The sequence below is a fragment of the Myotis nattereri genome (genome assembly GCF_964212035.1).
Source record: "Myotis nattereri genome assembly, chromosome: 15".
Lineage (NCBI taxonomy): Eukaryota > Metazoa > Chordata > Mammalia > Chiroptera > Vespertilionidae > Myotis > Myotis nattereri.
The window spans coordinates 50,551,005-50,577,471 of NC_138090.1; the positions used below are offsets into that span (position 1 = coordinate 50,551,005).

The following is a 26,467-nucleotide window of genomic DNA, read 5'->3' on the forward strand; positions in this document are numbered from 1 at the left end:
ATTAAAATGGGGAGGGAGAGAAAGCCTGATCATTAGGTGCTCGGCATGGAAGGCTGTCTCTGGCCTGGACTTGTGGGTCTAGAGAGGGAGGAGGTGGGTACAGACTGGGGCTCCTGGGTCTGAGGGGGGAGGTGGCAGCTCCTGGGTCTGAGCAAAGAGAAGGGACCTGGAGACCAGGAGTCCTGCTTCCTGAACTCTCTGTCTTTCCAGCCCCAGCATAGGAGGCCCTTCCTCTGTGGCAGCCACAGAGGCTCAGAGAGGGCACATGGCAGGTCCCCTGCTCCAGCCCCTGCTGCTCCTACTGCTGTCCTTCGCCCTGGGATCTGCTGAAGAAGAAGGTGAGGACCAGCCTGGGAGTCCTGCCCCTGCCCCTGGGCCTCACAGTCCCCCGCCTCCCTTCTCCAGGGCCCCCTCTCTCTAAGGAGCCCCTGAGTCAGGACCCTCCGCTGCAGCAGCCTCCTCCCATGGAGACCTGCCCTGGGCTGTGCCCCTTTCTTCCTGCTCCCTCCTGACTCCTGGGCTCTGGGTGCCCTCCAGGCTGCTTCCTGCCCTCAGTTTCTGTCTCATCAGAAGCTGGGGTTGCCTCCAGACCAGCTGCTGCCCTGGGCTTCTGAGCAGCCTCCCTCCGTCTCTCTCCATCTCCGTCTGCAGCAGCCTCTGCCCTGGGCTCGGTGTCTGCCTCTGCCCTTCTCCACGCCTCTCTGTCTGTCTGTCTCTCTCTCCATCACTGTCTCTGGGCATCCATTCCCTGAGGCCTGCTACCCACGCTCTCCCCATGTCTCCATCCAGCCCAGGATACCGGGGAGAGGATCATTAATGGAAATCGATGTCCAAGAGGCGCCCAACCCTGGCAGGTGGCCCTGTACCACAACAATGTGTTCCTGTGTGCAGGCGTGCTGGTCCACGAGAAGTGGGTGCTCACCGTCGCCGACTGCTACTCGAGGTACCGGACAGGCGAGCCAAAGGGATCTCTCTCTCTCTCTCTCTCTCTCTCTCTCTCTCTCTCTCTCTCTCGGCTTCTGTCCCTCTAACTCTGGGTCTCTGTCCCTCTTTCTCAACCCCAGTGTCTGCCGCTCAATGTTGCTTTTTTTTTTTTTTTCCCAAGAGAGTACATTGTGCAAATAGGCACTAATCTTCTAGTGGATAGAAATGCCCAGAAGATCAGGGCCACAGAGTTCTTCCCCCACCCCCGGTATGACGTAACCACAAATGTTCACAACATCATGCTGCTGAAGCTGAGCAGCCCGGCCAAGCTCTCGCCCACCGTGAGGATCATGAAGGTGCCCTCCAGCTGCAAACAGCCTGGCACCACTTGTACCGTCTCTGGCTGGGGCAGCACCACCATGGATGGAGGTAAGGCCGCCCCCTGAGGCCCAGGAATAGCCCAGCCCACGGCTCCCTTTTTGTCTAAGACACACAGGATACAGGTAGCAAACCTAAGATCTCAGACCCACAAACCACTCCTCCCTCAGCCAGACCCAGGAGCCCTGACCTGTAGACACCCCTCCCCCAGTCCCATAAGCCTCGGATCCCAGGCCTCCGTCCCCAAGACCAAGGTTAGAGCCCCACCACGTCCTCATGCAGACCCAGGTGCCCGGGCCCTCAGCCCCCTCCACCATCAGACCAACCACTATTTCTTAAAAAATATATATTTTATCGATTTTTTACAGAGAGGAAAGGAGAGGAATAGAGAGTTAGAAACATCGATGAGAGAGAAACATCGATCAGCTGCCTCCTGCACACCTCCCACTGGAGATGTGCCCGCAACCAAGGTACATGCCCTTGACCGGAATCGAACCCAGGACCCTTCAGTCCACAGGCCGATGCTCTATCCACTGAGCCAAACCGGTTAGGGCCAGACCATCCACTATTGGCCTGCAGATGCCTCCTCCCTTAAACAGAGGAGTCCTGGCCTCAGCACCCCCCACCCTCAAACCCAGGAGTTCAGACACCAGCCCCTTCCTCCCTCAGAACCAGCAGTCCCATGGGACCTTTTCAGGACCATAGTATGGAGTCACCCCGCCCACCCTCCTTCAATAGCCAGGGTCCCCATTCTTTTACATCAGCACCCACAGGTCCACCGGACCCAGCCCCTGACTTCCCACTAACTTCCCCAGCAGTGAGAAACCCATCCGCGCTCATGTGCTCGAATGTCAGGATCATCCCCTACAACGACTGCAAGCAATTTTACCCGACCCTGTTGAGGAAATTCACCATCTGTGCTGCTCCGCCCAGGAGATCCTCCTTCGCCTGCAAAGTGAGTCCCCTCCTCCCCTGCGTCCCCCTCCATCCAGTGTCCCCGGGGGCCAGACCCTGGTGCTGAGCCTTCCCTCACACCTGACCAGCCCCACTTTCCTGGCTCTGTCTACTCAGTTCTCTGCCCAGGTCCCGGTGGGAGCCCACGGGGGGCCTGCATGGTCTTGGGGGCGGGCACAAAGCTGAAGGATAGAAACTGGGGGGTGGGAAATGGGGCTGGGACTAGGGGGAGGGCAGTGAGACACTGACTACAAGCACAAGCTTTAAGGCAGCAGTTCTCAACCTGTGGGTCGCGACCCCTTTGGCGGTCGAACGACCCTTTCACAGGGGTCGCCTAAGACCATCCTGCCTATCAGATATTTACATGACGATTCATAACAGTAGCAACATTATGAAGTAGCAACGAAAATAACTTCATGGTTGGGTCACCACATGAGGAACTGTATTTAAAGGGCCAGATGGTTGAGAACCACTGCTTTAAGGGCACACCAGAAGCTCAGGGACCAGGATACATCATATTCCAATGAAATATATATATATATATATATATATATATATATATATATATATATATTTTATTGATTTTTTACAGAGAGGAAGGGAGAGAGATAGAGAGTTAGAAACATCGATGAGAGAGAAACATCGATCAGCCGCCTCCTGCACATCTCCTACTGGGGATATGCCCGCAACCCAGGCACATGCCCCTGACCGGAATCGAACCTGGGACCTTTCAGTCCGCAGGCCGACGAGCCAAACCGGTTTCGGCACCAATGAAATATTTTTTTTTTTTTTAAAAAATAATAATCCATGGTGAGCAAAGCATCAGATTTTTCAACAAAAAAAGCAACCAGAATGGGCTGGATTTTCCATTTGCTTCGGGCTCCTATATGGTTCAGAACAGCACTGTAATGACCCCGTCTTTATCTAAAACTGGAATAACAGGTTCCTCGTGGATTTTTTGTTTTTTTCGTCTTAAATTTGATTTTTAAAACGTGCTTTAAAAGGCAATCACCGCATGTGCCTGAGGCTCATGTCCTGCTTCTATGTCTGTGTATCCTGTTCTAATTCTGAAGAAAGAAGGAGCCCCCTCCCCTTTGTTCTCCCTTCCTCATCTCTGTAGCCTCCTCTCTGACTCTCAGAACCAGCTCCCCACACCTCTCTTCACACCTGGTTTCCTCTGTGTTGGGATCTCTCTCTCTCTCTCTCTCTCTCTCTCTCTCTCTCTCTCTCTCCTGTCTCTGTCAATCTTTTTATTTTCTCGATCTTTCCCAATCCCAAACAATTCTCCTTCCCTTTCCTCCCCTTCCCTCCCCTTCCCTTCCCTTCCCTTCCCTTCCCTCCCCTCCCCTCTCTCCCGCCTCTTCCCTCTTTGTACCCCCACTATCTTCGCTCACATCTGCACTCTCAGCTTTCAGGGGTGATGAAATGGTGTGTGTTAGGAAGAGAGGTGATGCGACAGGGTTGAATGTTCTAAAAATGGGGGGTTCCCCCTGATCCCCCACTGAGGACCTGATTCATAATTCTGCAAACTGTGCAGGGACACAGAGTTGAAAACTCGGGACAGTCCAGCACTTGGTTTAATGCACTTGATTTTCTTAAACTTCCTATATTTGAACCTGGTGGTTCGAACTTTTATTTTGCACTACAGCCTGTAAATTAGGGCATTGGTCCCGCCCCTGGTTTCCAGGACTACCCTGTCCCCCACCCCTGGGGTAGGCAATGTATGGGAATCCCTGGAGGTAATGCTTCCTCTCCCAGGGGCTTGACAAATTAAATGGGGCACTGACAACCTGGAAGCCCCGCCCCCTTCCTGTGATTGACTAGGGCTCAAGCCAATGTCTTCCCAAAACCTGGTTGGTCCTCTCCTTGATAGCATTCATTCCTGCTCTGCCATTGGTCCGTGGAGACAATGAGTCTCTTCCCATTGGCCAGGGTGAAAGGCTGTTTCGGCGGGATAAAGGCTTGAGAAGCATGGTGTCTGTGGGACCTCATTGCTGGTTATTTTGAAACCAAAGCTAATCTGCTCTCTCCTCTCCAGGGTGACTCCGGGAGTCCGCTGATTTGCCAAGGTTCCCTGCAAGGCCTGGTGTCCTCGGATTATTTCCCTTGTCGTCCACCCTTCGACCCCATCATCTACACGCGTGTATGCAAGTACAGAAAATGGATATATGAAACCATAATAAAAAATTTCTAATCTCTCCAACCCTATGCCCTGAACAGGAAATTCATAGAAATAAAGACATCCATGACTTGCAGCCTTATTGGACTTTATCATTTGTCAAAGTGACATTAAAAATGCCAACAAGCCCTAACCGGTTTGGCTCAGTGGATAGAGCGTTGGCCTGCGGACTCAAGGGTCCCAGGTTCAAATCCGGTCAAGGGCATGTACCTTGGTTGTGGGTACATCCCCAGTAGGAGGTGTGAATGAGGCAGCTGATCCATGTTTCACTCTCATCGATGTTTCTAACTCTCTATCCCTCTCCCTTCCTCTCTGTGAAAAATCAATAAAATATGTTTTTTTTTTAAAATGCCAACGATATCCTAATGAGATAGTGTTTGCTTTCATTTTCTTCTGTGACCTGGGAGATGAGGAGACCTCAGTTCTTAGCTTCTTGAAGGAAAGAATTCAATCAAGAGACAAGGTGCAGCACAGCAAGCAAAGGATTTGTTGGCTGCAGCAAAAGCATAGCCTGGACAGCGACATAAGGAAGGGTTCAACATGGAAGTGGCAGTAGAGCCCAGACTGGGCTGCTCTGGCTCACTGGGAAGTCAGGGCAAAGGGGGGCTTGGAGACAGGCTCTGGGGGGTTAGCCTGCCACTGACCGTTGCTCCCCTGGTTGCAATTCTCATCGGAAACCTTAGAGTTTAGGAGAGTCACGCCTGTGGGGGAAGAAGATGGGAGAGGGAATGTCTGGGGGCATGCTCCCCAGAAGAAGAGGGTACTTATCTACCTCTTGCAGGTGGGAATCTTCTGGGAGGTCTCAGGGGAGGGACTCAATAAAATATTCATCAGCTTTCCAGGTGCGTTCTTTCAGGGTCGTGGTCTCCACTGATTGGTCAGTGCTAGGGCAGGGGGTCCTGAGGTAGCCATGGCATCACTTGTCTGAGTTTTGCTGTTTTTCTGGGCCAGGAACTGAAATACAGCTGAGGCTTAGAAGTTATCCCCAGGGAAGAAAACTACATGACCAGCCATGTGCTGGGGGACCTGGGGGTGGGTTATCCTGAGGGTGAGGTCCTTGTTTTCCCAATTTTGCCTCTTGCTAGGCACCTGGGCTTTCTGCCCTGGTGGCTTTCTGTGCCTGGCTTATTGTCCTTGCTCTGCTCATGTCTGCCTAACTGCCTATCACAGCTGGTTGGAGAAGACCCTCAGTCAGCAGGGTCTGTGGTGATTGCCCAGGGAGCCCAGGGTACCAGGAACCTGCTGATCTTGCCAGGCTCTGAGACACATCGGACTCCTCTTGCCTCCCTCCCCTCCTCCAGAGGCTCCCTCCAGGCACACGTTGAGAATAGGAGCCCACCTACCCCCGTTTCCACTCCCACTGTTCTCTCTTCCTCCGAACTCTGGGTGCTCACTTGTGGCCTGGAGAGATTCTGGTGTCCTGTCTATGTGCCAGCGCCAACCTTTCTGAAAACCTGTTCCCTCTCTCCTCGTTTGTCACCTGTGACGTGCTCAGAACCACTCACACATCTCTTTGCACACGTGTGAAGTAGGCATTTCTGTTTTCTTCTTCTTCTTCTTCTTCTTCTTCTTCTTCTTCTTCTTCTTCTTCTCTCTCTCTCTCTCTCTCTCTCTCTCTCTCTCTCTCTCTCTCTCTCTAACTGAGGGCTGGAAAATGTGGAGGAACACGCCACTGTGTCAGTGGGAGCAGGAGGCAGGGTGAGATTCCAAAATTGGTTCCATTTTCCTTTCCCACCTCCCCCTGTGAAGGTCTCCTCTCCCCAACCTCTGTTCCTCAGAGGTCCCCATCGTATTGCTCAGGTGCTAGAGGTGCACGGGCACAGAAAGGGACATGGAAGGAAGGAGGCACCCAGGACTCCGTCCACAGGCAGTTTGGTACATGCTCTTATTCTGTGACTATTTCTTTTTACACGGTGACGATCGCAGACATATACGATTTTTGTTTCTTTTTTTGCATTTAACAAAAGACAGCATATGCATTCTGACGTGACACTCTCAGTTCTGCATAATTACTATCCTGAACAGCGTCATTAGTCTCCTGGCCTACATCCGTTTGTTGTTGACATGAGCCATGGGATAATTCGGGAGAGATTCAGCATTTCCACTGTTTTGCTATGACAGATAGTGTTGTGTGGGACGCAGATACAGTGTTTGCACAGGTTCAGGCCTTGGACTGAGGAGTGGGCACAGTCCTCTCATGGCCACGTGTAAGTCCCAGCTTGGATGGCAGGGCCCTCCCAGCACAATTATAGCCCCAGCTGTAGTTGTGAGCTTGAACCTATGGTCCGAACACGTGGACCCACGTGCCTGAGTGATGTGGGCTTGATAGAGTTCAGATGCATGTAGTGGAGTGAGATTGAAACCCACAAGAATGTTGTAAACATCTTGACCACGCCCTTACATTGCCTCGTGGCATCTGCTGTAAAATAAAGACACGGCTTGTAGGTGCTGGGGCTGTCTCTCTCCACCTGAGAGGGCAGCGTCCCACCGAGACCCAGCTTTCATCTCTTGTCTGTCTTTTCTAAGCCTTTCACCGCCCCCACTCAGGGTCACTAATGCAGGCTGAGCTCCGCATGGCACATAAGGCGCCCTGGGGCTGAGTATGCCATGGCCGTGCCGGCTCCCCACAATGTTGTGATGAATTCAAACCTTGCCCATGTTTCGGATGGACCAGAATTCCTAGGTCAAAAGCGATGAATGAGATTCCGGACTCACCTTGCCTAACCTTGTGTCATAAAAATTGTTCTCCACTTCTGCTGGAGAACACGGCGGGGGTCTCCCCGCATCTTCACCAGCACTGACGTTTCTGTGTTTGATGTTTAGCTCATAGGTTTTTGCAAATTTTTATTAGAATGTTGTTGACGGTTTCATGTGACTTTGAAAATAATAAAGTCAAATACGGCTGCAAGTCAGGGATGTCTTTATTTCTGGGAAGGCCCTGTTCAGGGCATAGGGACAAAGGATGAAAGCATGGAGAGATTAGGAATTGGCTTTCATGGTTTTATACACCCATTTGCGGTACATGCATAGGCGGGTGTATATCACTGGCTCAAAGGGCGGAGTACAAGGGAAATAGCCGGAGGACACCAGGCCTTGCAGGGAACCTTCGCAAATCAGCGGATTCCCGGAGTCACCCTGGAGGGGAGAGAGCAGATTAGCTTTGATTTCAAAATAACCAGCAATGAGGTCCCACAGACACCAGGTTTCTCAGACCTTTATCCCGCCAGAACACAGCCTTCCACCTGGCCACTGGGAAGAGACTCATTGTCTCTGCGGACCAATGGCGGAGCAGGAATGAATGCTATCAAGGAGAGGACCAACCAGGTTTTTGGAAGGCATTGGCTTGAGCCCTAGTCAATCACAGGGAGAGGGTGGGACTTGCAGGATGTCAGAGCCCCATTTATTTGTCAAGCCCCTGGGAGAGGAAGCATTACCTCCAGGGAATCCTATACATTGCCTTTCCCAGGGGTGGGGGACAGGGTAGTCCTGGAAACCAGCTGCAGGACCAATGCCCTAATTTACAGGCTCTAATGCAAAAGAAAAGTTCGGACCACCAGGTTCAAATATAGGAAGTTTAAGAAAAGTGAGTGCATTAAACCAAGTGCGGGTGTGTTAAACCAACTGTCCTGATTTTGCGACTCTGTGTCCCTGCACAGTTTGCAGAATTATGAATCAGGTCCTCAGTGGGGGACCAGGGCGAACCCCACATTTTTGGGACATTCAACCTTGTCCCATCACCTCTCTTCCTAACACACATCATTTCACCACCCCTGAAAGCCGAGAGTGCAGATGTCAGCAAGATAGTGGGGGTACAAAGAGGCAGAGGATGAAAGAGAGAGAGAGAGAAGGATGGAGAGAAGAAGAAAGGGAAGGATGAAGGTGACAGACAAGCAGAATGTTTGGGGTAAGGAATGAGGCAGGGATGGAGAAAATAAAAGAAATTGACTGAGGTCGGGGAGAGAGGGAGGGGTAGAGGGAGGGAGGAAGAGGAGGAGAGAGAGAGACAAAGAGAGAGAGAGAGAGAGAGAGAGAGAGAGAGAGAGAGAGAGAGAGCTATCACAACACAGAGAGAATACAGAGGGAACCAGGAAATGAAATGAGGTGTGAGGACCTCGCTTGCTTAGCTCAGTGGATAGAGCGTCTGCTTGTCGACCGAAGGGCCCTGCGTTCAATTCCAGTCAAGAGCACATGCCTCGGTTGCAGGCGCGATCCCCAGTGGAGGGCGTGCAGGAGTCAGCAGAGCTATGATTCTCTCTCATCATTGTTGTGTCTATCGCTCTCTCCCTCCCCCTTCCTCTCTGCAATCAATAAAAGTATTAAAAAGAAAAAGAAATGAGGTATGAGGAGAGGTGAGGGGAGCTGGTTCTGGGAGTCAGAGAGGAGGCTACGGAGATGAGGAAGGGAGAACAAAGAGGAGAGGCTCCTTCTTTCTTCAGAATTAGAACCAGATACACAGACTTAGAAGCAGGACTTGAGCCTCAGGCACATGTCAGTGATTGCAATGAACATTTTAAGGCATATTTTAAAAATCAAATTTAATATGAAAAAACCCATGAGGAACCTGGTATTCCAGTTTAATTTTTTTAAAAAGAATTTTCTTTGTTTCAGAAAAGAAATGAGAGGGAGGGAGCGATAGAAACATCAATGAGAGAGAACCATTGAGTGGCTGCCTACTGCACGTCCCCTACTTGGGATGGAGCCTGCTTCTTGGGCATGGGCCTTTGACTGGAATCAAACCTGCGACCCTTCAGTCCGCAGGCCTATGCTTGATCCTCTGAGCCAAACCCGCTAGGGCGGTATTCCAGTTTTAGATAAATACCGATCATTACTGAACGACAGTGTTGTTCTGTACCACAAGGAACCCCATGGCAAATGGAAAATCCAGCCCATTCTGGTTGCTTTTTTGTTGAAAATTCTGATGCTTTGCTCATCATGGATTATTTTTTAAATAGTTCATGGGAATATGATATTTCCTGGTCACTGAGCTTTTGGTGTGCCCTTAAAGCTTGTGCTCATAGCCACGGCCCCACAGCCCTCCCCATAGTCCCAGCCCCATTTCCACCCCCAGTTTCTATCCTTCAGCTTTGTGCTCACCCCCAAGGCCACGCAGGCCCCCATGGGCTCCCACCCTGACCCGGGCAGAGAACTGAGTAGACAGAGCCAGGAAAGTGGGGCTGGTAAGGAGTGAGGGAAGGCTCAGCACCAGGGTCAGGCCCCGGGACACTGGATGGAGGGGGACGCAGGCGAGGAGGGGACTCACTTTGCAGCAGTAGGAGAGCCCGTCAGGGTGAGCCGCACAGAGCATGTATTTTTTCAACAGGGTCGGGTAAAACTGCTTGCAGTTCTGGTAGGAGACGAGGTTGACATTCGAGCACATGAGCTCTGATGACTTTTTTGCTCCTGGAGAAGTTGGGGGGGATGGGGGGGCAGTCAGAGCCTGGGTTCTGTGGACCTGTGGGTGCTGATGTAAAAGAATGGGGACCCTGGGCATGGAAGGAGGAGGAGCTGGGTGACCCAATATGATGGTTATGAAAAGGGTCCTATCTCTTGCACTTCAGGGTCTTCGGAAGGAAGGGACCTGTGTCTGAACACCTGGGTTATAACGTACAGTGCAGAGTGGACCCCTTATAGCACACCCTCCCCGCTCCAACTCTCACGGTCCTGGAGTTCAGGTGAACCCATTCTCTGGGGTTACCTTCCCTGCATTTGCTCTGATCTGGAACCTGGAGGCAGCTAAACCCATATCCCCCCAGTCTACCTCCCCCCTCATTCCTGCGGCCAGGCCAGGGGGTTGGCCTCCGCACGTTCCAGCCCCACCCTCCCTGGTGGCAGCTACCAGGGAGGGACGAGGTGCTGGCATTGAGGGACACCTCCTGGGTAGAAGGGGGCTGGGACCAGGTCTCCTTTCGTCTGAGGGAGAAGGTGCCTGGAGGCCAAGACTCCCGGTTCTGAGGGTGGAAACGTCTGGGACCCTAAACACTTGGCTCTGCGTGAGGTGGTGACTGGGGTTCTAAACGCCTGGGTCTGCGGGATGGGTCCTGGGGGAACCTATGTCTAAAGGTCAGGCTTCCTGATCTGAAGGTGCCGTGCCTGGGGGTCTGGCTTCCTGGATCTGAGAAAGGAGGTGTTTGGGGAGGGATGGGGGCATGTCTGGAACCTTGGGTCTGTCCCCTGTGTCTGCGGCCTAAGGAAGAAGGGAGCTGGGACCTTGGTGACTGGGGTCGCAGGGGCAGCCTCACCTTTATCCCCGGTGGTGACGCCCCAGCCAGACACAGTACAGCTTGTCCCACGGCCTTTGCAGCTGGACGGTAGGTCGATTGTGCTCACAGTGGGCGAGAGAATGGCCGGGCTGCTCAGCTTCACCAGCATGATGTCATGATCATCGGTGCGGTTGTCATACCGGTGGTGGATGAAGGACTCTGTGGCCCTGATCCTCTGGGCATTTCCATCAACCAGAAGATCACTACCCATTTGCACAATGTACTCACTTAAAAAAAAAAAAGTAATGATCACAGGGAGACACTGTGATTGAGTTAGGAGGACAGAAGCAGAGAGAGAGAGAGAGAGAGAGAGAGAGAGAGAGAGAGAGAGAAGGACCCAGGGAGAGAGAGAGAGAGAAAGAGAAGGACCCAGAGAGAGACATGCAGTGGCGCTGTCTCCCCGTCCCATACCTCTGGTGGCAGTGGGCGACGGTGAGCACCCATTGCTGGTTGACCAGCACGCCTGCACATTCGAGCGTATTGTTGTCATACAGGGCCACCTGCCAGGGATGGGAGCCTCTTGGACATACAACTCCATTAATGATCCTCTCCCCGGTATCCTGGGCTGGACAGAGACCAAGAAAAAGCATGGGTAGCGGGCCTCAGGGGATGAATGCCCAGAGGCGTACATGGAGCCCAGGGCAGTGACAGCTGCAGAGGGAGATGGAGAGAGATGGAGGGAGGCTGCTGAAAAGCCAGGGAGGCAGCTGATCTGGAGGCAACTGCAGCATCTGATAGACACTGAGGGCGGGAAGCAGCCTGGAGGGCACCCAGAGCCTAGGAGTCAGGAGGGAGCAGGAAGAAAGGGGCCACAGGCCAGGGGCCGAGTATCCATGGGAGGAGGCTGCTGCAGGGGAGGGTTCTGACCCAGGAGCTCCTTGAAGAGAAGGGGCCCTGGAGAGGGGAGGTGGGGGACTGTGAGGCCCAGGGGAAGGGGCAGGACTCCCAGGCTGGTCCCCACCTGCTTGACCAGCAGATCCCAGGGCGAAGGACAGCAGTAGGAGCAGCACGGGTGGGAGCCGGGGACCTGCCATGTGTCCTGTCTGAGCCTCTGTGGCTGCCACGGAGGAGGGGCCTTCTGTGCTGGGGCTGGAAAGACAGAGAGTTCAGGAAGCAGGACTCCTGTTCTCCAGGTCCCTTCTCTTTGCTCAGACCCAGGAGCCCCCACTTCCACCCTCAGACCCAGGAGCCTCAGTCTCCACCCACCTGCTCCCTCTAGACCCACAAGTCCAGGCCAGAGACAGCCTTCCATGCAGATGAACCTAATGATCGGGCTTTCTGTCCCTCCCCATTTTAATTCTATGTCCCAAGTTCCTTTTAGGTAAAAGACCCAAAACTGAGGACCTCCAGCCCCTCCTGCTCACAACCAGATATTGGGCCTCTACTGCTCTGCCCTCAAGAGCAAGAGTGAGCTGTCCCTCCAGATGCACCTGCCCCACCCAACATGGGATTTCCTCTCACCTGCAGAGGTCTGGTCTGGTCTGGTCTGGTCTGGTCTTCAGTCTGGGTTGAGATTCAACCGTGTCCGGCCCTTGTAGAGTGGTTCTTTTATAGCACACCCGCCCTACTCCAACTCTCAGGGTCCTGGAGTTCAGCGAACCCAGCTCTGGGGTCACCTTACCCGCATTTGCTCTTATCTGGAACCTGGAGGCAGCTAAACCCATATGCCCGCACTCTACCTCCACCCTCATTCCTGAGGCCAGGTCAGGGGCTTGGCCCCAGCACGTCCCAGCTCCACCATCCCCCTGGCAGCTACGAAGGGTGTGACCAGGTACTGGCGCTGAGGGGCAGGACCAGGAGTCAAGGATGGACTGTGCCCTGGGTCCTCCACTGTGGCCACTTTTTTTGCCCTCAGCCCCTCTCAGGGGTGGCCTAGACCTTGTCCTGTGACTCTGAGCAGCTTGTGGGAACTTGTCAGGCTGAATCCCAGACGTGTCTTTGAGCCTGAACCCAACCCTAATATTGGGGTATGGATCTAAAGGAAGGTTTTCCTAACACCACCTACTACATATGCACTGTTTTTCACTTATTATACTTTGATATCCATACATCCTATGAATTTCTAACAAAAAAGTCTGAACATTACCTAATGGGACGTTTTATTTACTCTATAAGAAGTCTTAAAGAGCCCTAGCTGCTCAGTGGATAGCGTTTTGGCCAGCAGACCAACGGGCCCTGCGTTTAATTCTAGTTAAGGGCATGCACATTGGTTGCAGCATCCTCCCCAGCCTGGGCCCTGATTGGGGCTCGTGCAAGAGGCAACCAATCAAAGTGTCACTCTCACGTCGATGTTTCTGTCTTTCCCTCTCTCTTCTACTCTTCCTAAAAATTAATGAAAAAATATCCTTGGGTGAGAATTAACAACAACAACAAACAAATTAAAAATAAATTTAAAAAGTCTTGGACAATTTCCTCTCTTAGAATGATTAGTGCTACCTTTATTCTACACTATAGCTGTCTTCTGACTTTTGTCACTCTTCACCATTGAAGTGCCTTTGATTCGCTTTCATTACAATGATGGTGGGATGAATTTCTTTGCATTTTCATCTTTGCTCATTGTATTCATTCCTGAAGTATCTACCCAGCATTGACTGTGAGCCAGAACCTGTTCTGGCCTCGGACGGCACACCTTCCACAAAACAGCAAAATTCAGTCACAAAGCCCCTCGTTCATTGGGTGGAGACTTTAAATAAGGAAATAAGAACTTCGCATTTATAGGTTGTTTTTTACGTGGCAGTGAGTGCTATGGAGAAAAATAAGACCTGAGGAGGCCTAGGGGGTTATTAGTTCCCTTTGATCTCAGCAACCCCTACAGTTATAATGTTGGGAAAGGTGGTTGGAAAGACCCCAAGTGAAGAGGACATTGGAACAAAATCTTCTAGGAGGTGGTAGATGGATTCTGTGAGGTGGCCCGGAAACGCGGCAAAGAGAACAAAGAGAACCGAGTGAATCAGAAAGAAAAAGGAGAAGTTTATTTGCGTTCTCGGGGGAGACCCACTGACCCAAAAGGTGGGGCCAGTGAATGTCGCACCTCCAGGGAGGGAGGGGGATCTTTTTATTCAGATGTTTGGTGAGGGCGAGGGGCCTGAACTGAGGAAGTCTGCACCGCAGGGATCATCATGACATTCAACTGAGAAAGTCTCAGCTGCAGGGGAGTGGGCAGAATATTCAGGACGAAGTTCTTATCTGTGTGGGGGTATGTGAATTCAGGGAGAAGAAGCTGGTATCTGTGTCTGGCACGTTGATCTGTGAGAAATTCCAGGGGAAGTTCATTATCTCATCACATGCCTGCACGCATCCGAACCTGGGCTCTCTCCGACCTAACAGATTCATGTAGCTACTCGGGAGCCGTGAGTCTTGGGCAGAGTGATGGGCAGGTGAGAAGAGGAGGGAGGCCTAGAATTTTCTAGCAGCGAAGACTTTTTTATTGGAGCTGAACGAATCAGAGGGACAAGGGTGTGTGATGGGTTCAGAGGTTTCACAGGATTTGAAAGACACGGGGATTGAGGACCAAGGTAGGACTTTGGCATTTTTATGGAGTAACACAGGAACCATTGTCAGATGACTACTAGACGGCTGATCCCTAACAGTGGAATTGACCCTCACTTCTAACTTAGACCCCAAATATGTTTCATTCCTTAGTGTGAATGAAAGGGCGAGGACTACGCCCTCCACCTTGCCCCAGGGTAAGGGCTACGCCCTCCACCTTGCCCCAGGGTAAGAGCTACGCCCTCCACCTTGCCCCAGGGTAAGGGCTATGCCCTTCATCTTAACTTGGCCATGTGCTCAGCAAGCTTCTTCCCAGAAGATAGTCAAGGGAAGTGCACGCCATCACTATGATCACATCCTGTGTAATGAGACACCGACTCGCGCCTGGCCAATTGGCAGGGCCCACAGTCCTTTCTCCTCCCCTTACCCCAAACCCCTATAAAACCTCTCTCCACACAGAGTTTTCGCTCTCTCGGCCACTGGAGCTTACCGTTGCATCGGTGAGTGTGGCAGGGGAGCCAAACCTAGGTTTGAAATGAATGACTCTTTGCTTTTGCATCGGACTCGCTGGCTCCCTGTGGGTTCTTGGGAATCATGAAATCTGGGCACAACATGAGTCCATGTGTTATCTCAGTTCAGATCTTTAATCCAATTCTACCTCGGTCCCACAAGTTGACCCATCACAGACATTGGTGTTGCCTACACAGCCTGCACTCCTTTTGCCACTTGTCAGAACCTTGATTTCCTTTGGACAACCTGCTGTGCTCAAGTGACCACAAATGAACTTTACTGCACCAAGAGGGGGAGGGCGGGAAATGTCTGCTGTCCAGGGATTGGCTTATAAATAAACATGTGATACAATGTTGGCCAAGGAGGAGGGAGGGGAAGACCCCTGGGTTACTTCAGAGAACTGCTCTCCTCTTCCCAGAGTGAGGCAGGAGAAGAGTTCTCCTCAAGTCTGTTAGACAGGGTCCCTTCTGGGTGTAAATTCTGGAAAGGAGGCAGCCCTCCTGGATCTGGGGAGGGAAGTGTCTGGGCGATAGAGCCATAGCTCTGGGGATGGACAAATGGAGAGAAAGTGATGGTGATGGGCAGTATCTTTGATGAGGTTGCTGAGCTGGTGAGTTAATGCTCCATGGAGTCCCTTCATCTCATGTCACCTGCAGGTTTCCTTCCTGGTTTAAAGTTTCTGTGTTGTTGTTGCTCCCACTGCCAGAGTCTTTTTAGGTAGACCTTGACGTCATGTAACGATTTTAGTGCAAGTCTAGAATTGGATCCCAAACCATCAATTCCAAATCTAATCCAAGCTGAATCTCCATGTGGAATCCTAATTACCCAACAAGCCTTTCCCAGTCTCCAGGGGTAGCTCTTCTTGCCATCCCTGATATTTCATTATAGCACTTAACTCTGAAACAGAATTTTTGGACTGGAACCCGGATTCTTTGTCTCCCGGAATCGAAGAATGAAACCACGGACAGAAAGTCGCATAGCAAAGGTGGAGCTTTTTTGAAGAATAAGTAGATTCCCAAGTGGGGAGAGAAAAATAGTCCCACAGAATGGACTCCCATGTGGGGAGGAGGAAAGGGTCCCATTGAGTTCCTTTTCCCTATGGCTTATAAAGGCTGCAGATCCTGATGCCTTGATGTCCCCTCTGATTGATCACTAGACCCTTAGACTGGTTACTATAGTAACTCCTGGGACATGTGAGGTTCTCTCCCCCTCCTTCCCTATTGTTTTCCTATTCCCTTTGGGCTTTCTTCTTCTCCTCCTGGATGAAGGGCTTCCTTCCCTTTATTTTGTAAATATATACCTTTTTCTGTTCCCAGCTCCCTAATTCTATGGAAATATACCTTCTGCTTATCTGCAGCCCTGTGCTTCCTCCACGGTCCCCTTCATTTTAAAATATTCTAAAATTTCATAAATCCGTCCTATTTTATCCCTAAAATTCCCATTTCAACTCTGTATCACATTTTGTTTTCTATGCATTTGTGCATTGTCTATTTCCCCACCTTGCATGCGGCTGCAGAAAGATAGGCAATCATAGCCCTGACCGGTTTGGCTCAGTGGATAGAGTTTTGGCCTGTGGACTGAAAGTTCCCAGGTTCGATCCTGGTCAAGGGCATGTACCTTGCTTGTGGGCACATTCCCAGTAGGGGGTGTGCAGGAGGCAGCTGATCCATGTTTCTCTCTCATTGATGTTTCTTTTTTTTTTTCCTCTCTCTCTCTTTTTTTTAAAATTAAATCTTTATTGTTCAGATTATTACATTTGTTCCTCTTTTTTCCCTCCATAACTCTCCTCCTCCCAGTTCACACACACCCTCAGCCCTCACTACCCACCCACTGTCCTCATCCATAGATGCACGATTTTTGTCCAGTCTCTTCCTGCATCTCCCACACCCATTTCCCCCCCAAGAATAGTCAGTCCATTCCCTTTCTATGTCCCTGATTCTATTATAATCACCAGTTCATTCTGTTCATCAGATTATTTATTCACTTGATTCTTAGATTCACTTGTTGATAGATGCGTATTTGTTGTTCATAATGTGTATCTTTACCTTTTTCTTCTTCTTCCTCTTCTTAAAGATTACCTTTCAGCATTTCATATAATCCTGGTTTGGTGGTGATGAACTCCTTTAGCTTTTCCTTATCTGTGAAGCTCTTTATCTGACCTTCAAGTCTGAATGATAGCTTTGCTGGATAAAGTAATCTTGGTTGTAGGTTCTTGGCATTCATCACTTTGAATATTTCTTGCCACTCCCTTCTGGCCTGCAAAGTTTCTGTTGAGAAATCAGCTGACAGTCGTATGGGTATTCCCTTGTAGGTAACTGAGTTTCTTTTGTTATGCCCAGATTTCAAGATTCCCAAGAGCCTACCAGGGAGCCAGTGAGTCCGATGCAAAAGCAAAGAGTCTTTCATTCAAATCCGGGTCTGGCTCGCCTGCCCTCCTTACTGACACAGCAGCAGGTGGCAGAGAGAGACCTAGCCCGATGTGAAGAGGAGTTTTATAGGGGGGTGGAGTAAGAGCAGAAGAGGGGACTGTGGGCCCCACCGATTGGCCAGGTGCAAGTCGTTGTCTTGTTACACAGGATGTGGTCATATTGATGGTGTGCACTTCCCTTGATTATCATTGGTTAGTCCAGAGTAATCCTGGGTGTGGCTAGCAGAGGCTTGGGCTTCCGGGAAGAAGCCTTGCTGAGCACATGGCTCTGCCCAAAAATGGAGGACCCAGGGTAAGATGGAGGGCGTAGTCCTCGCCCTTTCACTTTCTCTTGCTGCTTTTAAGATTCTCTTTGTCTTTTGCTCTTGGCATTTTAATTATGATGTGTCTTGGTGTGGTCCTCTTTGGATTCCTTTTGTTTGGGGTTCTCTGTGCTTCCTGGACTTGTAAGTCTATTTCTTTCACCAGGTAGGGGAAGTTTTCTGTCATGATTTCTTCAATGGATTTTCAATATCTTGCTGTCTCTCATCTTCTGGCACCCCTATAATTCGGATGTTGGTACGCTTGAAGCTGTCCCAGAGGCTCCTTACACTAGCTTCGTATTTTCGGATTCTTTTTTCATTTTGCTTTTCCAGTTGGGTGTTTTTTGCTTCTTCGCATTTCAAATCTTTGACTTGATTCTTGCGCTCCTCTGGTCTGCTGTTGGGAGTCTGTATAATATTCTTTATTTCAGTCAGTGTATGCTTAATTTCTAATTGGTTCTTTATCACAACATCGAGGGTCTCATTAGATTTCTTGAGGATCTCACTATATTTATCGGCGGTCCCACCAGTCTTCGAGGGCCTCACTAAATTTATCGGCAGTCTCACCAGTCTTTTCGAGGGCCTTACTAAATTTATCGGCGGCTTCTAGACAGTTCTTGAGAGACCTTAAAATTGTGGTTTTGAACTCTATATCCTCCATTTCTGACATTTGTGTCCTGTTTCTTTGTCTCCGCATTTTTTATCTTTCTAGGTGCACTCCCTTGTGGTCTTTGTGCGCAGTCTTTTTGTAGTTAAGCCTTGATTGTTGTAGGTAATACTGGGGGGGATTTGACCTGCAGGCCAACTGGCTGTGAGAATCAGCTGTGTCTGCAGTGGGAGAACTTCTGTCCTCTAGGGAGGTGCTAATCTAGCCTTTGCCTGAGGCTATCCCGCAAATACCTCTGTGCAAGACTTGGGCAGGGCGGGTCCAAGAGGATCAACCAAGTGGGCAGAGCGAGCAGTTATGGCTGCTCACAGTCCCTTCCCCAGAGGCTCTGCCTCTCAGAGTCCCTGCCTCTCAGAGTCACAGCAACCGCTGCAAACCTTGGAGAGAAAGCTGGCCTCGAGTTCCGACCAATGCCAGACAGTACCGCTTCTCCCGTTTGAGTCTGGGTCCCCAGAGACTTGCCCAAAACTGGAGCTCAGAGCCTGAGACTCCCTCCCGATTGAAACAGACAACCGTGCCCTCAGCCGCCAGCCCGCTCCGCACGCACATCCGCACCTTTGTATTTTCCTCACTGCGCCTCCTCTGAGTCTCGGTATGCTTTTCTCTTTCCTCCTAGTTGTAGAATTTCCCCTTAGCCAGCCTTCCTGTGGTTCTGGGTGATGTCCATTCTGTCTTTTAGTTGTATTTTTGAAGTGGTTGTGCGAGGCAGCAATCTCTGGTGTTTACCTATGCCACCATCTTGGTTTCTCTCCTCATCGATGTTTCTAACTCTCATTTCCTCTCCCTTCCTCTCTGTGAAAAGTCAATAAAATATGGTTTTTAAAAAAATGCCAACAATAACCTAATGAGATAGCGTTTGCTTTCACATTTTCTGTGACCTGGGAGATGCGGAGACCTCTGTTCTTAGCTTCTTGAAGGAAAGTATTTAATCAAGAGACAACGTGCAGCACAGCAAGCAAAGGATTTGTTGGCCTCAAAAAAAGCCTAGCCAGGACAGCGACATAAGGAAGGGCACAACATGGAGGTGACAGGAGAGCCCAGGCTGGGCCGCTCTGGCTCACTGGGAAGTCAGGGCAAAGGGGGGCTTGGCGACAGGCTCAGAGGGTTAGCCTGACACTGCCCATTGCTCCCCTGGTTGCCATTCTCATCGGAACCCTTAGAATTTAGGAGAGTCACGCCTGTAGGGGAAGAAGATGGGAGAGGGAATGTCTGGGACGTGCTCCCCAGAAGGGAGGGGACTTTTCTCCCTCTTTTAGGTGGGAATCTTCTGGGAGGTCTCAGGGGAGGGTCTCAATAAAATATTCATCAGCTTTCCAGGTTCGTTCTTTCAGGGTTGTGGTCTCCACTGATTGGTCAGTGCCAGGGCAGGGGGTCCTGAGGTAGCCATGACAACACTTGTCTGAGTTTTGCTGTTTGTCTGGGCCAGGAACTGAAATACAGCTGAGGCTTAGATGTTATCCCCAGGGAGGAAAACTACATGACCAGCCATGTGCTGGGGGACCTGGGGGTGGGTTATCCTGAGGGGGAGGTCCTTGTTTTCCCAATTTTGCCTCTTGCTAGGCACCTGTGCTGTCAGCCCTGGTGACCTTCTGTGCCTGGCTTATTGTCCTTGCTCTGCTCATGTCTGCCTAACTGCCTATCACAGCTGGTTGGAGAAGACCCTTAGTCAGCAGGGTCTGTGGTGATTGCCCAGGGAGCCCAGGGTACCAGAACCTGCTGATCTTGCCAGGCTCTGAGACACAGGGGACTCCTCCCTCCTCTCCTCTGGAGGCCCCTTCCAGGCACACATGGAGAATAGGAGTCCACCTACCCCTGCTTTAGCTCCCACTGTTCTCTCTTCCTCCAAACTCTGGGTGCTCAAGTGTGGCAGGGCCTCGATGGATTCCTTTGTCCTGTCTATGTGCCAGCGCCATCTTTTCTGAAAACCTGCTCCCTCTCTCCTCGTTTTTCATCTGTGACATGCTCAGAACCGCTCTCACATCCCTTTGCAAACTTGTGAAGTAGGCATTACTGTTTTCCGTTCCTCCTCTTCCTCCTCCTCCTTCATTTTCTTTTTCTTTTTCTTCTTCTTCTTCTTCTTCTTCTTCTTCTTCTTCTTCTTCTTCTTCTCCTTCTTCTTTCTCTCTCTCTCTCTCTCTCTCTCTCTCTCTCTCTCTCTCTCTCCTCTCTCTCTCCCTAACAAACTGAGGGCTGGAAAATGTAGAGGAATACGCCACTGTGTCAGTGGGAGCAGGAGGCAGGGTGAGATTCCAAAATCGGTTTCATTTTCCTTTCCCACCTCCCTCTGTGAAGGTCTCCTCTCCCCAACCATGGCTCCTCAGAGGTCCCCACCATATTGCTCAGGTTGTAGAGGTGCACGGGCACAGAAAGGGACACAGAAGGAAAGAGGCACCCAGGACTCCGTCCACAAGAGTTTGGTACATGCTCTTATTCTGCGACTATTTCTTTTTACACGGTGAAGATCGCACACATATATGATTTTTGTTCCTTTTTTTTTTTTTTTTTTTTGCATTTAACAACAGACAACATATGCATTCTGATGTGACACTCACAGTTCTGCATAATTATTATCCAGAACAGCGTCATTAGTCTCCTGGCCTACATCCGTTTGGTGTTGACATAAGCCATGGAATAATTCGGGAGAGATTCCGCATTTCCACTGTTTTGCTATGACAGATAATGTTGTGTGGGGCACAGCAACAGTGTCTGCACAGGTTCAAGCCTTGGACTGAGGAGAGGGCACAGTCCTCTCATGGCCACGTGCAAGTCCCAGCTTGGATGGCCGGGCCCTCCCAGCACAATTAGAGCCAACAGGAGTAGTTGTGAGCTTGAACCTATGGTCCGAACACGTGGCCCCACTTGCCTAAGTGGTATGGGCTTGACAGAGTTCAGGTGCATGTAGTTGAGTGGGATTGACACCCACAAGAATGTTGTAAACATCTTGACCACGCCCTTACATTGCCTCGTGGCATCTGCTATAAAATAAAGACACGGTATGTAGGCACTGATGCTGTCTCTCAACACCCGAGAGGGCAGCATCCCACCGAAACCCAGCTTTCATTCTCTTGTCTGTCTTTTCTAAGCCTTTCACCACCCCCACTCAGGGTCACTGACCCAGGCTGAGCTGGCATGGCACATAAGGCGCCCTAGGGCTGAGTATGTCATGGCCTTTCCAGCTCCCCACAGTGTTGTGATGAATTCAAACCTTGCCCACGTTTTGGATTTACCACAATTCCTAGGTCAAAAGCGATGAATGAGACTGCGGACTCACCTTGCCTAACCTTGTGTCATAAAAATTGTTCTCCACTTCCCCTGAGACCATGGCCGGGGTCTCCCCGCATCTTCACCAGCACTGACGTTTCTGTGTTTGATGTTTAGCTCATAGGTTTTTGCAAATTTTTATTAGAATGTTGTTGACGGTTTCATGTGACTTTGAAAATAATAAAGTCAAATACGGCTGCAAGTCAGGGATGTCTTTATTTCTGGGAAGGCCCTGTTCAGGGCATAGGGACAAAGGATGAAAGCATGGAGAGATTAGGAATTGGCTTTCATGGTTTTATACACCCATTTGCGGTACATGCATAGGCGGGTGTATATCACTGGCTCAAAGGGCGGAGTACAAGGGAAATAGCCGGAGGACACCAGGCCTTGCAGGGAACCTTCGCAAATCAGCGGATTCCCGGAGTCACCCTGGAGGGGAGAGAGCAGATTAGCTTTGATTTCAAAATAATCAGCAATGAGGTCCCACAGACACCAGGTTTCTCAGACCTTTATCCCGCCAGAACACAGCCTTCCACCTGGCCACTGGGAAGAGACTCATTGTCTCTGCGGACCAATGGCGGAGCAGGAATGAATGCTATCAAGGAGAGGACCAACCAGGTTTTTGGAAGGCATTGGCTTGAGCCCTAGTCAATCACAGGGAGAGGGTGGGACTTGCAGGATGTCAGAGCCCCATTTATTTGTCAAGCCCCTGGGAGAGGAAGCATTACCTCCAGGGAATCCTATACATTGCCTTCCCCAGGGGTGGGGGACAGGGTAGTCCTGGAAACCAGCTGCAGGACCAATGCCCTAATTTACAGGCTCTAATGCAAAAGAAAAGTTCGGACCACCAGGTTCAAATATAGGAAGTTTAAGAAAAGTGAGTGCATTAAACCAAGTGCGGGTGTGTTAAACCAACTGTCCTGATTTTGCGACTCTGTGTCCCTGCACAGTTTGCAGAATTATGAATCAGGTCCTCAGTGGGGGACCAGGGCGAACCCCACATTTTTGGGACATTCAACCTTGTCCCATCACCTCTCTTCCTAACACACATCATTTCACCACCCCTGAAAGCTGAGAGTGCAGATGTCAGCAAGATAGTGGGGGTACAAAGAGGCAGAGGATGAAAGAGAGAGAGAGAGAAGGATGGAGAGAAGAAGAAAGGGAAGGATGAAGGTGACAGACAAGCAGAATGTTTGGGGTAAGGAATGAGGCAGGGATGGAGAAAATAAAAGAAATTGACTGAGGTCGGGGAGAGAGGGAGGGGTAGAGGGAGGGAGGAAGAGGAGGAGAGAGAGAGAGAGAGAGAGAGAGAGAGAGAGAGAGAGAGGGCGCTATCACAACACAGAGAGAACACAGAGGGAACCAGGAAATGAAATGAGGTGTGAGGACCTAGCTTGCTTAGCTCAGTGGATAGAGCGTCTGCTTGTCGACCGAAGGGCCCTGCGTTCAATTCCAGTCAAGAGCACATGCCTCGGTTGCAGGCGCGATCCCCAGTGGAGGGCGTGCAGGAGTCAGCAGAGCTATGATTCTCTCTCATCATTGTTGTGTCTATCGCTCTCTCCCTCCCCCTTCCTCTCTGCAATCAATAAAAGTATTAAAAAGAAAAAGAAATGAGGTGTGAGGAGAGGTGAGGGGAGCTGGTTCTGGGAGTCAGAGAGGAGGCTACGGAGATGAGGAAGGGAGAACAAAGAGGAGAGGATCCTTCTTTCTTCAGAATTAGAACCAGATACACAGACTTAGAAGCAGGACTTGAGCCTCAGGCACATGTCAGTGATTGCAATGAACATTTTAAGGCATATTTTAAAAATCAAATTTAATATGAAAAAACCCATGAGGAACCTGGTATTCCAGTTTAATTTTTTTAAAAAGAATTTTCTTTGTTTCAGAAAAGAAATGAGAGGGAGGGAGCGATAGAAACATCAATGAGAGAGAACCATTGAGTGGCTGCCTACTGCACGTCCCCTACTTGGGATGGAGCCTGCTTCTTGGGCATGGGCCTTTGACTGGAATCAAACCTGCGACCCTTCAGTCCGCAGGCCTATGCTTGATCCTCTGAGCCAAACCCGCTAGGGCGGTATTCCAGTTTTAGATAAATACCGATCATTACTGAACGACAGTGTTGTTCTGTACCACAAGGAACCCCATGGCAAATGGAAAATCCAGCCCATTCTGGTTGCTTTTTTGGTTGAAAATTCTGATGCTTTGCTCATCATGGATTATTTTTTAAATAGTTCATGGGAATATGATATTTCCTGGTCACTGAGCTTTTGGTGTGCCCTTAAAGCTTGTGCTCATAGCCAGTACCTCACTGCCCTCCCCATAGTCCCAGCCCCATTCCCACCCCCAGTTTCTATCCTTCAGCTTTGTGCCCACCCGCAAGGCCACGCAGGCCCCCATGGGCTCCCACCCTGACCCGGGCAGAGAACTGAGGAGACAGAGCCAGGAAAGTGGGGCTGGTAAGGAGTGAGGGAAGGCTCAGCACCAGGGTCAGGCCCCGGGACACTGGATGGAGGGGGACACAGGGGAGGAGGGGACTCACTTTGCAGCAGTAGGAGAGCCCGTCAGGGTGAGCCGCACAGAGCATGTATTTTTTCAAAATGGTTGGGTAAAACTGCTTGCAGTTCTTGTAGGAGACGAGGTTGACATTCGAGCACATGAGCTCTGATGACTTTTTTGCTCCTGGAGAAGTTGGGGGGGGGGCAGTCAGAGCCTGGGTTCTGTGGACCTGTGGGTGCTGATGTAAAAGAATGGGGACCCTGGGCATGGAAGGAGGAGGAGCTGGGTGACCCAATACAATGGTTATGAAAAGGGTCCTATCTCTTGCACTTCCGGGTCTTCGGAAGGAAGGGACCTGTGTCTGAACACCTGGGTTTGAACGTACTGTGCAGAGTGGACCCCTTATAGCACACCCTCCCCGCTCCAACTCTCAGGGTCCTGGAGTTCAGGTGAACCCATTCTCTGGGGTTACCTTCCCTGCATTTGCTCTGATCTGGAACCTGGAGGCAGCTAAACCCATATCCCCCCACTCTACCTCCCCCCTCATTCCTGAGGCCAGGCCAGGGAGTTGGCCCCCCACATGTTCCAGCTCCACCCTCCCTAATGGCAGCTACCAAGGGAGGGACGAGGTGCTGGCATTGAGGGACACCTCCTGGGTAGAAGGGGGCTGGGGACCAGGTCTCCTTTCATCTGAGGGAGAAGGTGCCTGGAGGCCAAGACTCCCGGTTCTGAGGGTGGAAGCATCTGGGACCCTAAACACTTGGCTCTGCGTGAGGTGGTGACTGGGGTTCTAAACGCCTGGGTCTGCGGGATGGGTCCTGGGGGAACCTATGTCTAAAGGTCAGGCTTCCTGATCTGACGGTGCTGCCTGGTGGTCTGGCTTCCTGGATCTGAGATCGGAGGTGTTTGGGGAGGGGTGGGGGCATGTCTGGAACCTTGGGTCTGTCCCCTGTGTCTGCGGCCTAAGGAAGAAGGGAGCTGGGACCTTGGTGACTGGGGTCGCAGGGGCAGCCTCACCTTTATCCCCGGTGGTGACGCCCCAGCCAGACACAGTACAGCTTGTCCCAGGGTCTTTGCAGCTGGACGGTAGGTCGATTGTGCTCACAGTGGGCGAGAGCGTGGCCGGACTGCTCAGCTTCACCAGCATGATGTCATGATCATCGGTGTGGTTGTCATACCGGTGGTGGATGAAGGACTGTGTGGCCCTGATCCTCTGGGCATTTCCATCAACCAGAAGATCACTACCCATTTGCACAATATACTCACTTAAAAAAAAAAAAAGTAATGATCACAAGGAGACACTGTGATTGAGTTAAGAGGACAGAAGCTGAGAGAGAGAGGGAGAGAGAGAGAGAGAGAGAGAGAGAGAGAGAGAGAGAGAGAGAGAGAAAGAGAAGGACCCAGGGAGAGAGAGAGAGAGAAAGAGAAGGACCCAGAGAGAGACATGAAGTGGCGCTGGCTCCCCCGTCCCATACCTCTGGTGGCAGTGGGCGACGGTGAGCACCCACTGCTGGTTGACCAGCACGCCTGCACATTCGAGCGAATTGTTGTCATACAGGGCCACCTGCCAGGGATGGGACCCTCTTGGACATACAACTCCATTAATGATCCTCTCCTTGGTATCCTGGGCTGGATGGAGACCAAGAAAAAGCATGGGTAGCAGGCCTCAGGGGATGGATGCCCAGAGACAGTGATGGAGAGAGAGACAGACAGAGAGGCGTGGAGAAGGACAAAGCCAGACACAGAGCCCAGGGCAGTGACAGCTGCAGAGGGAGATGGAGAGAGACGGAGGGAACCTGCTGAGAAGCCAGGGAGGCAGCTGATCTGGAGACAACTGCAGCATCTGACAGACACTGAGGGCGGGAAGCAGCCTGGAGGGCACCAAGAGCCTAGGAGTCAGGAGGGAGCAGGAAGAAAGGGGCCACAGGCCAGGGGGCGGGTCTCCATGGGAGGAGGCTGCTGCAGGGGAGGGTCCTGACTCAGGGGGTCCTTGGAGAGAGGGTGCCTGGAGAGGGGAGGTGGGGGACTGTGAGGCCCAGGGGCAGGGGCAGGACTCCCAGGCTGGTCCTCACCTGCTTGTCCAGCAGATCCCAGGGCGAAGGACAGCAGTAGGAGCTGCATGGGTGGGAGCCGGGGAACTGCCATGTGTCCTCTCTGAGATTCTGTGGCTGCCACGGAGGAAGGGCCGTCTGTGCTGGGGCTGGAAAGACAGAGAGTTCAGGAAGCAGGATTATGGTCTCCAGGTCCCTTCTCTTTGCTCAGACCAAGGAGCCCCCAGTTCCACCCTCAGACCCAGGAGCCTCAGTCTCCACCCACCTGCTCCCTAGTCTAGATCCACAAGTCCAGGCCAGAGACAGCCTTCCATGCAGAGCACCTAATGATCGGGCTTTCTCTCCCTCCCCATTTTAATTCTATGTCCCAAGTTCCTTTTAGGTAAAAGACCCAAAACTGAAGGCCTCCAGCCCCTCCTGCTCACAACCAGATATTGGGCCTCTATTGCTCTGCCCTCAAGAACAAGAGTGAGCTGTCCGTCCAGATGCACCTGCCCCACCCCACATGGGATTTCCTCTCACCTGCAGGGGGTCTGGTCTGGTCTGGTCTGGTCTGGTCTTCAGTCTG

The 26,467-nt window shown here is 51.2% G+C and overlaps 3 protein-coding genes across 3 annotated transcripts; 1 reads left to right on the forward strand and 2 right to left on the reverse strand.

Moving 5' to 3' along the window:
• Positions 1–265: 265 nt before the first annotated feature.
• On the forward strand, positions 266–4,478 carry LOC308530785 (kallikrein-7-like; the record flags this gene model as incomplete). Its single annotated transcript, XM_081107484.1, has 5 exons — positions 266–338; positions 754–943; positions 1,106–1,353; positions 2,118–2,257; positions 4,295–4,478. 5 exons carry the CDS (start codon positions 266–268, stop codon positions 4,448–4,450), a joined length of 807 nt encoding a protein of 268 aa, XP_080963610.1. The 3' UTR covers positions 4,451–4,478.
• A 2,936-nt stretch (positions 4,479–7,414) lies between these two features.
• LOC308531131 (kallikrein-7-like) lies at positions 7,415–11,729 on the reverse strand (the record flags this gene model as incomplete). Its single annotated transcript, XM_081108003.1, has 5 exons — positions 7,415–7,570; positions 9,696–9,835; positions 10,675–10,922; positions 11,107–11,296; positions 11,657–11,729. The coding sequence occupies 5 exons, from the start codon at positions 11,727–11,729 to the stop codon at positions 7,415–7,417; spliced, it is 807 nt and encodes a 268-aa protein (XP_080964129.1).
• A 9,896-nt stretch (positions 11,730–21,625) lies between these two features.
• Positions 21,626–25,993, reverse strand: LOC308530663 (kallikrein-7-like; the record flags this gene model as incomplete). The annotated part of the gene is made up of 5 exons (XM_081107359.1): positions 21,626–21,781; positions 23,892–24,031; positions 24,866–25,113; positions 25,324–25,513; positions 25,921–25,993. The coding sequence occupies 5 exons, from the start codon at positions 25,991–25,993 to the stop codon at positions 21,626–21,628; spliced, it is 807 nt and encodes a 268-aa protein (XP_080963485.1).
• Positions 25,994–26,467: the final 474 nt, after the last annotated feature.